General features: G+C 52.5%; 1 protein-coding gene across 1 annotated transcript in view; it reads left to right on the forward strand.

Moving 5' to 3' along the window:
• ABCC6 (ATP binding cassette subfamily C member 6) overlaps positions 1-16,778 on the forward strand; it is a 50,163-nt gene that overhangs the window by 11,181 nt on the left and 22,204 nt on the right. Inside the window, exons 8-15 of the mRNA XM_070411551.1 lie at positions 2,786-2,995; positions 3,664-3,841; positions 7,216-7,377; positions 10,159-10,251; positions 11,959-12,162; positions 13,619-13,765; positions 15,233-15,320; positions 15,527-15,602. Of these exons, the coding sequence (XP_070267652.1) occupies positions 2,786-2,995; positions 3,664-3,841; positions 7,216-7,377; positions 10,159-10,251; positions 11,959-12,162; positions 13,619-13,765; positions 15,233-15,320; positions 15,527-15,602 (1,158 nt within the window). The remainder of the gene's footprint in view (positions 1-2,785; positions 2,996-3,663; positions 3,842-7,215; positions 7,378-10,158; positions 10,252-11,958; positions 12,163-13,618; positions 13,766-15,232; positions 15,321-15,526; positions 15,603-16,778) is intronic.

Consider the following 16,778-nt stretch of genomic DNA (forward strand, 5'->3'; position numbering starts at 1 on the left):
CCACGCCCTTTTGTCTCCCCCGACTCAAACCTGGCCACTCACTCACACCCTTGCCTCACCTTGTGATCGTATGCAAGTCCTGCACAAAGAGACCTTTGGTCCAAGAGACCAAAGGCTACACACCAGTCTAGAGGCTTTCCTGGAAGAACAGTGAAGCCCCCTGGAGCAGAGGAAGTTGGCTACAGCCTGCAGGCTGACCACAATGACTCGGAGCTCTGGGGCAAGCAGCTAGAACAGGACGAGCAGTACACCCAGCCGGAGGAAGCCTTCATAGTCATCTTTCGCCCTCTCAGAAACACCGAGGCTCAGAGGGCAGGGGACAGAGCTAACATTTGACCTCAGTCCCCTGGCTCCAAGGCCAAGTTCAGTCCACCAAACCAAGTTGCCTGCTTCCTTCCTTTTTTCCTTCCACAAATCTTTATAACCTTATGCACCAGGCACTTCTGTTAGGCCCTTTTGCACACATCACAGCTAATCTATTTTTCCCCCCATTCATTTGGCAAGTGTTAACTCAGTGCCTACTACATTCCGGAGCTGAACTAGGTGCTGGGGGGAAAAGCAAAAAGTCTCCCCATCTTGAGCTCTAACAAGACCAATAAGTAAAGGAGAGAGTTGGAGAGAGTGAGCATGGCGGTGAAGGCCAGTCATGAAAGGATGGAATCAGATGGGGAAAGGTGGTTGGGAAAGGCCTCCGCAAGGAGGTGACATCCTTTTGTTATTCGAGGCCCAAATACCAAAATGCACGTGGCAGGTCATGCACAGCTCAGTGACAAAGGCCAAGCCACAACCCTCTGAGATGCCAAACCAAACAACAAGCGAGGCCAGGCATGGGGGACAAGGCCTTGACCTGGTCAGCGAAAGCCTGGCAACCAATGCTCGCCACAGTCTTTTTCTTTTTTTTTCTTTTTGCTGGGTGGTAAGGACCATAAAGAGGCACGGTGTAAACCATGGGTGGAGATCTGGGCTCAGATCCCTGCTCTATCCTTGCTGTGTGAGCTCGGGCAGCTGTCACCACCTCTCTGAGCCTCAGTCTTCTCTTAAGTAAAGTGGGGAGCCTGTGATAGCCGGCAGGCAGGGAAGTTGAGAGGAGTTGGTGCAATCGGGCATGTACAGGACAGATCCCAGTGCCTGGTCCTGCGTTCAAGCTCTGTACGTGGGCATTGATATTAATGATAAGCCCATAGTTTGTCAGAATTGGAGGGGACGCAGAGAGAGAGACTAGCTCCATCACACACAAGGACACAGAAGCACAGAGAGGGGAGCGGTCTGCCCAAAGTCACACAGCAGCTGGGCTGTCAGCAGCTGCATCACCACCGACCAGCCTCTCCCTATGACTGAGGACTGCCTGCCTCAGGAGGGGTCCTCTGACTTCTCCGCCTCCCCCTCCGCCACCCTAGCTCTCCCTGTGGCCCCTGGTTATGACCAAGGCCGGGCTCATTTTGCTTCAGGGCTCCTGATCTTCTATATGTGGTGTCATACAGACAAGGAGTGCCAGGCCCATGGACATCAGCAGGATTCTAAACCAGTCTAAACCACCAAAGGGCTGTTGTGGAAGAAGGGAGGGCTGCATATTGGATCAAAGAGGGCCTGAAGGCAGAGTTGGGATCAAATCCCAGTTCTTTTACTTCTCAGCTATGTGCCCTCGGACAGGTTCACCCTCTGAGCCTTAGTTTGCACATCTGTGAAATGGGCTTAACACCTGGCTTGCCAGGGTCTTAGAAGGACTAGGAAGTGCCTGGTGCATAGAGTAGGTGCTCAAAGCATGTGCAGTCCCATCACCATCCATGAGATCTTGGGACTGCCTTCCTGCCCACTCCACCCCTAACTGCCTATTTGTCTCATAAGTGGGTGATCTGGAGGATAAAGAAGTGGGTGAACTGGAGGATAAGGAAGGGGGTGATCTGGGGGATTAGGAAGGGGGTGACCTGGGGGATAAGGAAGTGGGTGATCTGGGGGATAAGGAAGGGGGTGATCTGGGGGATAAGGAAGGGGGTGATCTGGGGGATAAGGAAAGGGGTGATCTGGGGGATAAGGAAGTGGGTGATCTGGAGGATAAGGAAGTGGGTGATCTGGAGGATAAGGAAGGGGTGGTCTGGGGGATAAGGAAGTGGGTGATCTGGGGATAAGGAAATGGATGATCTGGGGGATTAAGCAGGGGGTGATCTGGGGGATAAGGAAGTGGGTGATCTGGGGATAAGGAAGGGGGTGGTCTGGAGGATAAGGAAGTGGGTGATCTGGGGGATAAGGAAGCGGGTGATCTGGGGGATAAGGAAGAACAGGGGAGGAGGGGAGGCCGGATCTGTGCTCACCCACCCCCTGGTTGAGAATGAATCCTGTAATGCTGGGTCCTGCTGCTGACAGCTCAGCTGCCACCCCTGAGAATATGGAAAAGGACTGTCTTCATCCATTGGGGCTGCTAGCAAAGTACTAGTCGCATAGACTGGGTGGCTTATAAACAACAAAGCTGTCTCTCACAGTTCTGGAGGCTGGGAGTCCAACATCAAGGCACCAGCAAATTCAGTGTCTGGCAAGGGCCACTTCCTCATTCAGAGACACTGTCCTCTCTGTGTGTCCTCAGAGGGCAGAAGGGGCAAGGCCGTTCTCTGGGATCTTTGATAAGGTCACTAATCCCATTCATGAAGGCTCCACCCTCAGGATTTAGCCACCTCCCAAAGGCCCCATCCCCTAATACCATTGCATTGGGGGTTAGGATTCCAACATATAAACCTGAGGAAACATACTCAATCCACTCAAGGACCCAGCGCCATGTCCCTCCTCCCCTAAGGCAAACTGCGGCAGCCGTGTTTAAGAGGAAAGGGAGCCTCCGCCGTGGTGGGGAGCCCGCAGAGGCCGAGGCCTTCCTGCAGCCAAGAGGGAGTGTGAGGGGCCCGCTGCTGAGGGCCCTCTGGCAGGTCTTCCGCTCCACCTTCCTCCTGGGGACCCTCAGCCTTGTCATCAGTGACGTCTTCAGGTTCACTGTCCCCAAGCTCCTTAGGTGAGTTCAAGCCTTGGGTGCCTTGCTACGGTTGGTGGTCCTTGGGGCCGGGGGGCTTTAGCTCTCCTGCCTCTACCTAGACCTCTGCTCAGGGAAGTGGAGGGTGGGCGAAAGGACACTGAGAAGGACCAAAGCACATGAGAAGGTGACTGATCTTGGGGAGAGACAGTGAGTGACCGCTAACCTGACTGTATCAGTTAGCTTTTGCTGCATAACAAAACACCCCAAAAGTGAAGGGCTTTAAACCACTTATTTACTTACGATAATGTGGTGAGCAATTCAGTTAGTGCACGTGCACCCCAAGTCTGTTCAAATTTCCTTTTATAAGGATACCAATCATACTGAATGAAGGCTTACCAGGGCAGACTCACTTTAACTTATGCAGTTGCATTCTGAGGTGCTAGGGGTTTGGACTTCAACACAGGAATTGTGTGGGTATAACTCAGCCCACCACAGGTGGGGATAAAAATGTCCCTGCTCTTGAGTGGAGCTGCCGCAGCTCGCTTTGCACATTAGCATATAGAGTGGGGAAAATAATTACAGTCCTTTCTGAAAATAAAATCTGCCACACCATCTGGTCCTCCAAGACCTGGCCAGGCTTGGGCACAGGCAACACCCACGGGTGCCTTCTCTCACCAGCTCTGCCTCCTCCCTCCTTCTCCCACAAGCCTTTTCCTGGAGTTCATTGGTGATGCCGCAGCCCCGGCCTGGAAGGGCTATCTGATCGCGGTGCTGATGTTCCTGGCCGCCTGCCTGCAAACGCTGTTCGAGCAGCAGCACATGTACAGACTCAAGGTGCTGCAGATAAGGCTGCGGACAGCCGTCACTGGCCTGGTGTACAGAAAGGTGAGCCGTGGGGAGAGGCGCGGGCCTTTCCCTTCTCCTCCTCCTGTCCTGACCTACAGGCAGATGCTCCAGCCAGGAAAGCAGGAGGGGTCACGTCACTGAACTGTTGATATCATCGGTGCCTGAAAACATATTCATTCCTTCGTTAATAGTTGCTTACACTGCACTCTCACCTCCTTGGTTATTTCTCTAAGGCCCTGCATGATCTGACCCTAGGACCTTTGTGACCTCATCACATCACATCACATCACATCACATCACATCACATCACATCATATGCCTCTTCGTCTCTTGCTCACCCGCTCCAGCCACAAACACAGCAAGCACCCTCCCACCCCAGGGCCTTTGCACTTGCTGTTACCACTGCCTGGACAAACCGTTATGCAATCAACTCCCTCATGAGGATAAAGGACTAACCTGTGGTCAGTGCAGAAACTAGGTAATAGTGGACTGACTGTCAGTTACGTTACCAGGCAGCACGGCTTATGGTAAAAAATGAGCCCTGACCCATTGGTACATTGCATCTGACCTAGAAGTTCCGTTAGGGAACTATGAGCACCTGGTGGGAAGCCATAGCTCTGGGCTTCTCTCTGTGCAGTGACTCTTGTCCCTTTGGGGGACCCTGGAAGGAACCCCACAAGATTGATGCTGTAAGAAACACTGGCTCCTGTGGGGTCTGGAGCGTCTGAGCCAGGGTGATGCTGCCCCCTGTGAGTCTCCTTCTCATGCCTGAGCTGCCGCCTGAGGAAGGAGGCGGGTAAAGGGAACAGGTCCTTGGTGGCCATGAGGGTGGCTTTGATGCTGCCCTGCTGCTGTGTTTCAGACACATGTCCCCTGAGCACACGGGAGCTGCGCACGTGGGGCCGGGCCGGTCCTGTGAGTCCACGTGTTGAGTGAGGTGGATTGGAAAACGACCAAGGGCATTGCCCGTCCCACTCCCCACCCGGAGCAAGGAAGGCCTCCTTCATCTCAGGGCGAGGCCAGACCCCTCACCCTCCTCTCTGGGCTGCTCTAGGAACAGTGTCATCTTATTTTCCATAGCTGGCGTTTTGTTTTGTCTTTTTTTTGTTACTTCTCACTTAAGGACATTTTCCCCATTGATTTTTAGAGAGAGTGGAAGGGAGGGAGGAAGGGGAGAAAGAGAGAGAGAGAGAGAGAGTGAGAGAGAAACATAGATATGAGAGAGACACATCAATTGGTTGCCTCCTGCACTCGCCCCGCCCCGACCGGGATCAGGGATCGACCTGCCCTTGACTGGAATGGAACCCTTAGATCATCGGTTCTCAACCTGTGGGTCGCGACCCCTTTGGCAGTCAAACGACCCTTTCACAGGAGTTGCCTAAGACCATCCTGCATATCAGATATTGACATTACGATTCATAACAGTAGCAACATTACCGTTATGAAGTAGCAACGAAAATAATTTTATGGTCGGGTCACAACAGGAGGAACTGTATTTAAAGGGCCAGAAGGCTGAGAACCACTGACTTAGATGCAAGGCTGATGTTCTAACCGCACTCCTACCTGCCAGGGCTACATCTAGTGTTTTGACATCTGGGGCTTTATTGATCCTGGAGGGACTGCCAATTCCTAGAGAAAGTCAATGACTCACCTGATAGCACACATTTAATATGCAAACCACTGAACCCAGAGCCCATCCCCCAACCCGTATGGATGGGGCTCTCACTTTCTGGGACACTGTCTCCACACACACACACACCCTGCCCCATTCACTCCAGGACCAGACAACTAGGCAGGGCTCCCACGCCCCCCAGAGCCTGCTGGGATTGTTAAAGGAAGCCAGCCCTCAGCCTGCTTGCCCTCCCTGGCCTTCCTTCCTGTGAAAACCACCGTACAGGCTTCTGCCCGCCTCCCTCCACCCAACCTGGTGCTTCCCTTAGTGGCCCCTCCCAGGATGGCGCACCCTCTCCTCTTGAGATCTAGGAGTATCAAAACTATCTTGTCAATGACAGTCGTCTCCTGATGTGTGGGCCTTGACTTCCCTGAATAATAAAACCTGGATTTACAACACTTCTTCCTGGCACTTGTCATAACTGCCATGAAGGAAAGAGCTATGGAAGTCTGGACTTAATCTTGTTCCCCAGCTCAAACTCCACTCCCAGGGGAGCCAGCCCCATTCCCTCCGTTGTCCACAACTACATTCTCAGTACTCGGCTCAGTGTGAGGCACGGAGTAGGTGCTCAATAACGGTTCAAAGACTTTGGGGAGAATTTCTACCCTCAGTCATTCCCAGTTTATTCCTTCACCCCCTCACTTCTTTCCTCATACATAACACTGAGCATTCAACAGGCAGGAAGGGGTCTGCTGTGGCCCCAGGGTTAGGGCGAATTTCCCCGCTGCCAGCGAACCAGGTTGGTATTTGAGAGGCACGTTACATGCCCGTTGAGCCCGAGTCATACCTTGCTCATCCTGGATTCAATTCCTAGCCTAGTCACTTACAAGCTCTCCGACTTTGGGCAAGTTGGTCAATTTCTCTGTGCCTCAGTTTCCTAAGCTGTAAAATGGGGTTTGTAAATTCTGTATGTCTTTGATTCTAGTCTCACTTTTTAAAAATACTTCTGAAATCAAGATGCCTTATGTCTTAATTTAATTGGCATTGATTTTTTTTGCTTAATGATACACAAATAGAGAGGGTTTTATTCATGGCATTTGAAACTGAAATACGGCAGTACCTGCCCCATGCAGTTGTGTGATGTGTTCATCACAGAAAATGGTGACACTGTATTGAACACATTGCCTGCGACATGGTTAGCACTCAGCGAATGGCCACCACAAATTCAATGGCCATCACAAATCCAAGGTTTTCATGTATTTTGTGATGGACTATCATGGCTCCAACGCTTTAGGGATTTCAGAGTATTTTCTTCTTTGTCATCTCCCTGCATTCTCACAAAGGCCCTAGGGCAGTGATGGCGAACCTATGATACGCGTGTCAGAGGTGACACGCGAACTCATTTTTTTGGTTGAATTTTCTTTGTTAAATGGCATTTAAATATATAAAATAAATATCAAAAATATAAGTCTTTGTTTTACTATGGTTGCAAATATCAAAAAATTTCTATATGTGGCACGGCACCAGAGTTAAGTTAGGGTTTTTCAAAATGCTGACACGCGGAGCTCAAAAGGTTCGCCATCACTGACCTAGGAGGTTGGCTTAGGGATTTTTATTAGTTCACATTAGAGATGAGTGAACGGAGGCTCAGGTGCTAAAGAAATCTGCCTCAATTAGCCAGGATCAGTCTTAGACCCAGACCCCACCCCCCTCCCTGCGCCTGGGGCCTCCCTGCCTTCCCCCTACCCCCATCGCCGGACTTTCCCTCAGATTCAGGTCTCCTTCCTCCTGCCCTACCCAGGTCCTGGCTCTGTCCAGCGGCTCCAGAAAGACCAGCGCAGTTGGGGACGTAGTCAACCTGGTGTCTGTGGACGTGCAGCGGCTGACGGAGAGCGTCGTCTACGTCAATGGGCTGTGGCTGCCGCTGGTTTGGATCATCGTCTGCTTTGTTTATCTCTGGCAGGTGTGCTGGGCAGAGGGCGCTGGGATCTGAGCTGAATCCTACCTCCTCCTCCTCCTCCTCCTCCTCCTCCTCCTCCTCCTCCTCCTCTTTCTCTTCCTCCTCTTCCCTTATTCCTGTCTCCATCTGCACACTGTGGGCTAAAATGAGCAAAGTCTTAGACAAGGATGGCCTTTCCTTGACCTTGGGCAGGATGCTCATCCTCTCTGGGCCTCGGTTTCCTCATCTGTAAAATACTGACACCTCTTGGGTACGCTATCGGGGTACCGGGGTAGCGAGGAGACAGATTAAGCCTGCTTGAAGTTACCAGTAACACTGGGGCACCAGCACCAGCAGCAAAAAAGACAAAACATCTTAGGGGAAAGAATTTGCCACCTGGTTTTCAAAAACCATAAAGTGACCCCGTGGCAAAAATTTTTTTAAATCAGTTTCTCGAACTTCCTTTCATCTAGTTTGTGGTATAGGATTTTCTTTCTCTCTTTCTTCCTTTTCTTTCTTTCTTTCTCTCTTTCTTTTTTCTTTCCCTTCCTTCTTTACTTCCTTTCTCTCTCTCTCTCTCTCTCTCTCTCTCTCTCTCTCTCTCTCTCTCTCTTTCTTTCTTTCAATTAAAATCACAGACCTTGGAGTGGGACTGCCTGGGTTCAAAGCCTGCGTTTACTACTTGCCAATTATAAACCTTGCACAAGGAACAGCCCGTCGGTGCCCCATTCCCTCGTCTGTAAGGTGAGAATCGTAGTAAACAACAGTGCCCCTGGCCTTGATGTTGAGTCTGAACTGAGCTGACGCCTGTGCGCACTTAGGCAGGGCCTGGCACACAGCTGTATTCTGCAGGCATCGGCTCATATTATTAATTATGCCTGGAGGTGGAGGTGGGGCAGTTCATCTGAAGATCTTCCTCCAGCTCGGCTCCAGGTGCAAGGTTCACACTCTTTTCTGTAAAGGACCAAATCGGAACTATTTTAGACGCTGGGTTCCATGTGGTTACTCTCAAAACTCTTCAACTCTGCCCTTCGAATGCCAAAGAGGCCACAGACAACACTAAGCAGGGAGACAAGGCGGAGCTCCAGGGGGCCTGATTAGGAACACTGAAATTTGAATTTTGCGTAATTTTCACACATCCCTAAATATTCTTTTTCTTTTCATTTTTTTCAACCACTTAAAAATGTAAAAACCATTACATTTTTTTTTTTTTTTTGTACAGCTCACAGGCTATACGAAAGCAAGTGGAGGGCCCTGGGCCATGTGCCATAGTTGGCAGGACCCTGTGTGGGTGTTCCAGTGGCATATTGGTTGTGAGTGAGTGTGGAATAGTCCCAAATGCCACCTACTGTGTGCTATCATCATTACTGGTCCCCTACTTCTGTTTCCACAGAACTGTAGGGCAGGGGCCAGAACCTTTCTGACTTGGTACCTGGTATTCCAGGCCTAGCACACAGTAGGCCCTTATCAAGTACACATAGGGCACTTCAAACAGTTCCTGATGTGCAGTACATAGATGTTAGCTGTTATGATAGGAATATGGGGAGGGGGAGGAGGACACAGGGAAATACAAGGCAATTGAGTAGGCCGACCCATGACCCAAGTGAACCTACAGACAACACACCCATCACTTCCTGGCCTACTCAGAGGATCACCCTGAGATCCTAGTTAAGGAGGGGTAGGCATCGGGGTGGCAATAGTTAGCATGTGTAGCATTTTTGCCAATTGATACCATTTTATCAGAGAGTGTTTGACCTTCTATCAACATTTTAGTATTTTCCCAACTCTGGCTCTGATGACTGGCATTTGCCTTCTGGCACTTGTCTATTTAGCCACTGGGTGGCACTATTGCTACATAAATGAAACAAACTGACTGGTTTGGTTGTCAGGGAAATTTCCAAAACTGTTATTGGCTAATAGGAGAAACCAAGGCCCCCAGGCTGGAGGGAGGGTGAGGCTTGTCTAGAGGATGGGCCCAAATGACCTCAGAAGGAATCTCAAAAAAGTCACAGCCACTTATAAATCATTCCTTCTACCCCCCCCCCCCCGCGCCCCCCCCCCCCCCCCCTCCCTACACACACACATTTTCCCTGTGGAGAAACCAGAGCTGAAGGGGAATGAAACTGTCCCAAAGTCACAGAGCTGGGGGTGGGGGTGGGGACGGCCAGACAAAACACAGGTGTCCAGTTAAATATACATTTTAGATACACTGAATAATTTCTTAGGATAAGGATGTCCCCAAATATTCCATGGGACCACCTTATACTAAAAACATATTCACTATGTATCTGAAATCCTCATTTAACCGGGCAGGTGTCCTCTATGTTTATTTGCTAAGTCTGGCAACCCTTGTGAAATGAAGACTCGGGTGATAATGGATTGTATGACTCGAGCACTTGGCTTACATGTGGGCACAGCTCTATTTCCATTTCACAGATGAGGAAACTGCTTCTTAAGGAGGGTAAGTCACGTGCCCAAGGCCACACTGGTGAGTGTCAGAGTCAGGATTTGAACCCAAATCCTGATCCCAGAGGTCTGACTTCGCCATCCTGACCAGGCGCACCCCCCGTTGTGTGCAGTATGTCTTTTCTGCCCCCTCATGTACAAGGTGTCTCCTTCTAGGTGTCTGTCCCATGATCCTGGGCTCCATGACCCGCTAGCTGCCCTCACCAGACCCCCTGCCACCCCCTTGCCTTCAGAACCAAGTGTGAGCCTCCAACCCCAGCCGCTGGTGCTGACCAGGTCCCTCCAAGTCTACAGCTGGGCTCCTGCAGGAATCTCGTGACCTCCTCCCTCTGTCTCCAGCTTCTAGGACCCTCTGCCCTCACCGCCGTCACTGTCTTCCTGAGCCTCCTCCCTCTGAATTTCTTCATCACCAAGAAGAGGAACCACTATCAGGTCTGGTCATTGACAGGGAAATGGGAGGAGGGCCAGCAGGGGAGTGGGGGAGGGGGTGCGGGCCTGGCACTGCCGGCCATGGCCTGAGCCTTTCAGCCACTCGGACCCGTGTCCCCACTGCCCCCATCTCGGTGGATGGCAGCTCTGTCCCTCCAGCATCCAGGCCACAAATAACTCCGGGCTGGTGTTGACGCCTCTCTTTCACTCACATCCCAGGAGTCGGCTCCTTTGGTTGAAATTGCATCCAGAATGTTCCTCCTCTATACCCAGGCTCTCCAATCCCACTGTCTCTCACCTAGGTCACTGCAGGGACCCCCTGGTGGAGTCCCCACTTCCGGCCTCACCCCCACCTAGGCCTCTTCACACACCAGCCAGGGGTGCCTCCCTCCCATTTCCCTCAGAGTCAAAGCCAAGACCCTGCCGTGGCCCTCTGCCCCCTGTGAGGTAGCCTCATCATCTCCTGCCCCTTGCTCATGCCCTCCCTGGGATCCTCAAACCTGCCCAGCTCCTGCCACAGGGCTATGCCCTGTGCCTGAACACCCTCATCCCAGGGGTCAGGTCTCCTCCCTCCCCTCCCTGAAGTCTGGGCAGCCCCTCCCCCTCCTGCAGCTCAGCTCCTTGGCCTGTGCTGTTTCATTCCATAGCTCTCATCACCTAACCTGCCATAGGACACACCTAGTTCTTCCATTTATTGTCTATCTGTTGTCCTAATGTAAGTTTCCCAGGAGCAGGGAATGCTCATTGATGCAGTCTCAGCTTTTAGAATACGCTTGTCATAGGTGTTCAATACATTCTTGGAGCACTAGCTGGTTTGGCTCAGTGGATAGAGCATCAGCCTGCGAACTGAAGGGTCCCGGGTTTGATTCTGGTCCAGGGCACATGGCCAGGGGTTGCGGGCTCGATCCCTAGTAGGGGACGTGCAGGAGGCAGCCAATTGATGATTTTCTCTCTCATCATTGATGTTTCTCTCTGTCCCTCTCCCTTCCTCTCTGAAATCAATAAAAATATATTTAAAAAAATACATTCTTGGAAGCAAGGGGGGAGGGAGGAAGGAAGAAAGAAGGGAGGGAGGGAGGAAGAAGGAGGAAAAAAAGGAAGGGAGGGAGGGAGGGTGTTGGATAGACTGTTTCTCCAATCTTCTGTCTGGCCTCCTCTAAGACATTGTCCCCACAGCTGCCCCTCTAACGATGCCCCTCAAAGGTGAAACCCAGTGGCCCCACTTCCACTGCCTGACCTCCAAGTCCCAGCATGATCCAGGCCACCACTCCTTCTTAGTCCCCCCTGCCACACACACACCCTCCTCTGACCCACGGGATGTCCTCCAAGTCATGCTGTCCCCTCCATCTTCCCCTGCCCACCCCACCCACCGTAGCTCATCTGTCACCCCCACCTCCAGGAAGCCTTCCCGATGGCACCGTGTCAGCCGGTTCAGGTCCCCGCCTCTGTTTCCAGCGCATCGGGAGCCTCCTTGGTTATGGTGCAGCATCCCCTGTGATGAAGGCAGAAGCAGGGGGACAAAGGGAGATGACGTGGTCCAGAGAAGATGACGGGGCTTGGGCCAGGACTGTGGGGACGCAGATGCTGAGAGGCAGACAGCTTGGGGCCTGGTTTGAATCAGCAGGATTTGCTGACGGGGTGGTGTGGCTGCCGGGAAGGAAAGCTCTAGACTTGTCCCTGTGCTCTCCCCTCTCTCCCCTCTGGTCCCAGGAAGAGCAAATGAGGCAGAAGGACTCCCGGGCACGGCTCACCAGCTGCCTCCTCCGAAACATGAGGGCGGTCAAGTGCCACGGCTGGGAGGGGGCCTTTCTGGAGAGAGTCCTGCGCATCCGGGGCCAGGAGCTGGGCGCCCTGAGGACCTCCGGACTCCTCTTCTCTGTGTCTCTGGTGTCCTTCCAACTGTCCACGTTTCTGGTGACGTCACCCTGGTCTCCCTGCAGAGTGTGGGCTGGGGGAGGGGTGTTGGGGGAGGGGGATGAGGTAGGTGGAGCCCCCGAATCCTGGAGCCTTTTTGCAGACTGCCCTTCCTGGATCCTGCTCTCGCTCAGGGGTCCCTGCTGATTAGCGAATCAGTCAGATCATTCCCCGAATGCGGCAGTGTCTGGGAAGGCCTGTCGTTCTCCTGAAAGTTCGAGTCTTCTGAAACTGCTGCTTATACTGCTGTGGGGAATTGGTGACAGGTGCAGGCAGCTGCAGAGATGGAACCCCAAGTTTACCCTGCTGCCCCCCGCCCCCCCCCCCCCCACACACACACTGGGTACAGTGCCTGTCCTGTTGTTTTCCAGTTGATTTCACAAATTCCTGCCAGATTAGCCTTCTGAAGCATGGCTTTGACTGCAGTCACGCCATTGCAGTCAAACCCGCAATGACTCAGTGCTGTGTCCAGAATAAAATTCAAACCATAAAACATTCAAGGCTGGTGACAAGTGGGCCTTAACCACTGTGTCCAGAAGGATCTAGAATCCCAGGGGCCATTTGCCAGGACACCAGATGTCATCAACACAATCAACACTCAGAACTGCAAGTGCCATCACTTAGAACCACGAGGGGTCCCCAAAAGGATCACTGAGTCACCATCACAACAAGTGACCGTCAAAGTGATCAGCACTGACTAAGCATCACATAGAGTGACCATCAACCAAGTGACTTCTAGAACCAACACATCGCCAGCCTCTAGAACTGAACCATCACACCAAGTGACTTCTAAAGCCAACACATCACCAGCATCTAGAACTGAACCGTCACACCAAGTGACTTCTAGAACCAACACTTCTCCAGGCTCTAGAACTGAACTGTCACACCAAGTGACTTCTAAAGCCAACACATCACCAGCATCTAGAACTGAACCGTCACACCAAGTGACTTCTAAAGCCAACACATCACCAGCATCTAGAACTGAACCGTCACACCAAGTGACTTCTAGAGCCAACACATCACCAGCATCTAAAACTGAATCATCACACCAAGTGAATTCTAGAGCCAACACATCACCAGCATCTAGAACTGAACCGTCACACCAAGTGACTTCTAGAACCACAAATGCCGATACCTAGAGCCCTCAAGTGCTGCCAATACTTGCTACTTTCACAGACTTGCTATTTTCCAAGGGTTTCTCGAATCAAGTCCCACCCACATCTGGAACCACAAACTTCTACACGATGGAGAATGGTGGTATCTCCCAATGCCTGGAATCCAGAGTTTCTGATACCTACTGGCAATGGGGCCGTGTACGCACTCCCTTCACCAGTAGCAGAATTTGGGGGGAGATCCGCGTTTAGGGGCCATACGGACCCCTGGAGAGGCCACAGCTGGCATAGGTGTCCCTGGCCACACTCATGGAAGCTCATGCCACCCCCTGTGTCTCACCCAGGTGGCACTGGTGGTGTTTACTGTCCATACTCTGGTGACCGAGGAGAATGCCATGGACGCCGAGAAAGCCTTCGTGACCCTCACGGTTCTCAACATCCTCAACAAGGCCCAGGCTTTCCTGCCCTTTTCCATCCACTCCGTTGTCCAGGTGAGGCAGGGGGAGGGAGGCGGCTTGGAAGAGCCTTGCAGGGGTGTGCCCAGTTTCCATGCACCCGCCATCCGTGGAGGAGGAGGAGGAGGAGGAGGAGGAGGAGGAGGAGGAGGAGAGGGAGTGGGAAAGGGGATGAATCACAGCAGCAAACGGGGAGGGAAGGGGCAGAGGGTACGGCAGAAGGTGTCAGCAAACATCCTCAAAATACACAGCCTCACCAATCCAGCAATCTCACATGCATGGATTCATTTCGGTTCCCTTTTTACACAAAGCAAGTTTATCTTATTTCTCTTCTTTACGGACTCTACTCATGTTGTGCCTCCTTGGGGGTGATGAAAATGAGACACATTGATTGGTTGTCTCCTGCACAAGTGCCGACCAGGGCCTGGGCTGGGGAGGAGCTTTCAACCGAGGTACGTGCCCTTGACCAGAATCGAACCTGGGACCCTTTGGTCCGCAGGTTGATGCTCTATCCACTGAACCAAACCGGCTTGGGCCATCCCTCTTTAAATGGCTTTGACCTTACCAAGGAAGGGTTTGGGGTTGGGAGCAGAGGGCACCCCCAGTTGGACAAGGCTTAGAATTGTTCCTGACATGACCTGCTGATGCTGTCTTCCAGGGTGTAGCCTGCAGAATGGCAGCTCCTTCTACCAATTATGCTCATTAGGAGCAAGGAGCGGGGAGGGCACCACCACCATCACTGCCACCACCCTCATGAACATCATTTTTGTCACCTAAAAAGCTTTGGCCCTAGCTGGTTTGGCTCAGTGGATAGAGCATCAGCCTGGGGACTGAATGGTTCCGGGTTCAATTCTGCTCAAGGGCACATACCTCGGTTACAGGCGCCTCCCGGGCTGGGCCCTGGTCAGGGCACATGCAGAAGGCAACCAATTGGTGTGTTTCTCTCACATTGTTGTTTCTCTGTCTTTCCCTCTCTCTTCCACTCTCTGAAAAAAAATCAATGGAAAAATATCCTGGGGTGAGGATTAAAAAAAAACACAAAAAAAAGCTTTGTGCTAATCTTTGTACTAATGCCGTGCAAGTGAGCAAAGCCTGCAGACAGGAAGCTTTCCCCACCCTCCTGAGACACCCAACACCCAGAGCCTGAGTTCTTTTATTTTTGTGTTTTCTATTTTTTGTTAATTCTTACCTGAGGATATTTTTTCCATTGATTTTTAGAGAAAATGGAAGGGAGGGAGAGAAAGACAGAGAGAGAGAGAAAGAGAGAGAGAGAGAGAGAAACATCGATGTGAGAGAGACACATAGATTGGTTGCCTCCCGCATGTGCCCCTACCCACCAGGGAGGGGAGGGAACCTGCAACCCAGGTACGTGCCCTTGACCAGGAGCCTGCTGCCCTTTGGTGCGTGGGCCGATGCTCTAGCCGCTGCACCGCACCGACCAGTGGCAGCCTCAGTTCTTTTTCCTCCCTTCGGCACGGGTGACCCCAGCTTTGTTTTCCCCAGTCCCGGGTGTCCTTCGACCGCCTAGCCGCCTTCCTCTGCCTGGAAGAAGTTGACCCTGAGGCTGTGGTTTGGAGTCCCTCCAGAGGCCGTGAGTGCTGGGTTCAGCAGGAGGGGCGTGGGAGGGATGAGGGTCTCAGCAGGATGCCAGGGTCACACTCAAGCCAGTGAGGAGCAGGGCAGTTTGTTCAGCGGGAGAGGTTTCGGGCTGCCTCTGGGGGGCGGGGCCTGGGGGGCTCTCTGGGACAAGGAGGCCAGCCCGGAGCCTCTGGTGTAACGGGCCTTTTATGCCTGCAGCTGCCAGGGAGGATTGCATCAGTGTGCGAGAAGGTACCTTTGCTTGGTCCCAGGAGAGCCCGCCCTGCCTACACAGGTACAGAGGGGCTTCCCCGGTAGCTACCTTCCGCTGACAGGGAGAAAACGCACTTCCTACGTGAGAGATGGTGCGGGTTTGCAGCCTGGGGCTGGAGGGTGGGTGAGCCTGGGCTGGTGTGCTGCCAGGGAACTCCCAGGAGCAGCCCTGTCAGAGAGTCTCAGAAAACAAGAGCTCCTGCAGATGGGGGGACGGGGCATCCATGCCTTCCTGTCAGGGAGGAGGCAGCCTCTGCTCCCCAGTCTGGACAAGATGACACGAGAGTCCTGGCCAAGAAGAGCCCTGGCCCGGTCAGCCATGCCTGCTTCGCTCCCTCCCGTGTCAGTCCCTACATCATCGTCACCTCTAGCCTTCAACTCTTTGGCTAGGTCTTTGGAGCAGAAGACCCCAGTCAGCCCCAAAAGTCCCTATGAAGGGAACCAAAATGCCCTGGCCAGGATCTGTCAATTGTCATTTGCTCACTTCATAGTGTTTACTGAGCACTTACTATGTGTCAGACCCTGTTTTAGGCACTAGGGATAAAGTGAACCAACCAGAAAGGACCCTGCACCCTTGGGGCTGACATTCTGATGAGGGGGGCACGCCAATGAGAAACCAGCGGGAGGTGACAGAATGTGGTGTTGACAGGGTCCTGCGTAGTGAGAGAAGGCCTGGCATTTAAACTGAGATCATAATGAAGGGAAGAAATGAGGCTTGCACACGCCTGAGAGAAGAGCTTCCTAAACAGTGGAAACAGCATGTACAAAGGTCCTGGGGCAGGAGTATGCCTAGACCCAGGTGCCTTCACCTCATCATATTAGCCTTTGGGGTTGGATAACCCTGTGAGGGGGCTGTCCTGTGTATTGTGGGATGTTTAACAGGACCCCCGTTATTCACCCTCTAAATACTAGCAGCAACCCTCCCCTCAGTTGTGATAACTCAAAATATCTTTAGGCATCACCTAATGACACCTTGGGGGGCACAATTTCCCCCGGTTGTGTCTGAGAAACAGGAGGTCAGTGTGGCTGACGCAGAGCAGCAGGAGGCTGTGCATCTTTCAAGACTGTCAGAGCCCTGCATGACATGGGAACTGGTGGAGGGCTTCAGCAGGGGATTGTCATGATCTAACTCGGGTTTTAACTCCAGTCTCTTTGGCCCTTGGATGGAGAATGAACAGGGGCAGGGGCCAAGGGCAGA

The sequence above is a fragment of the Myotis yumanensis genome, unplaced genomic scaffold (genome assembly GCF_028538775.1).
Source record: "Myotis yumanensis isolate MYYU_CA2020_CCGP unplaced genomic scaffold, mMyoYum1.0.hap1 SCAF_4, whole genome shotgun sequence".
Taxonomy (NCBI): Eukaryota; Metazoa; Chordata; class Mammalia; order Chiroptera; family Vespertilionidae; genus Myotis; species Myotis yumanensis.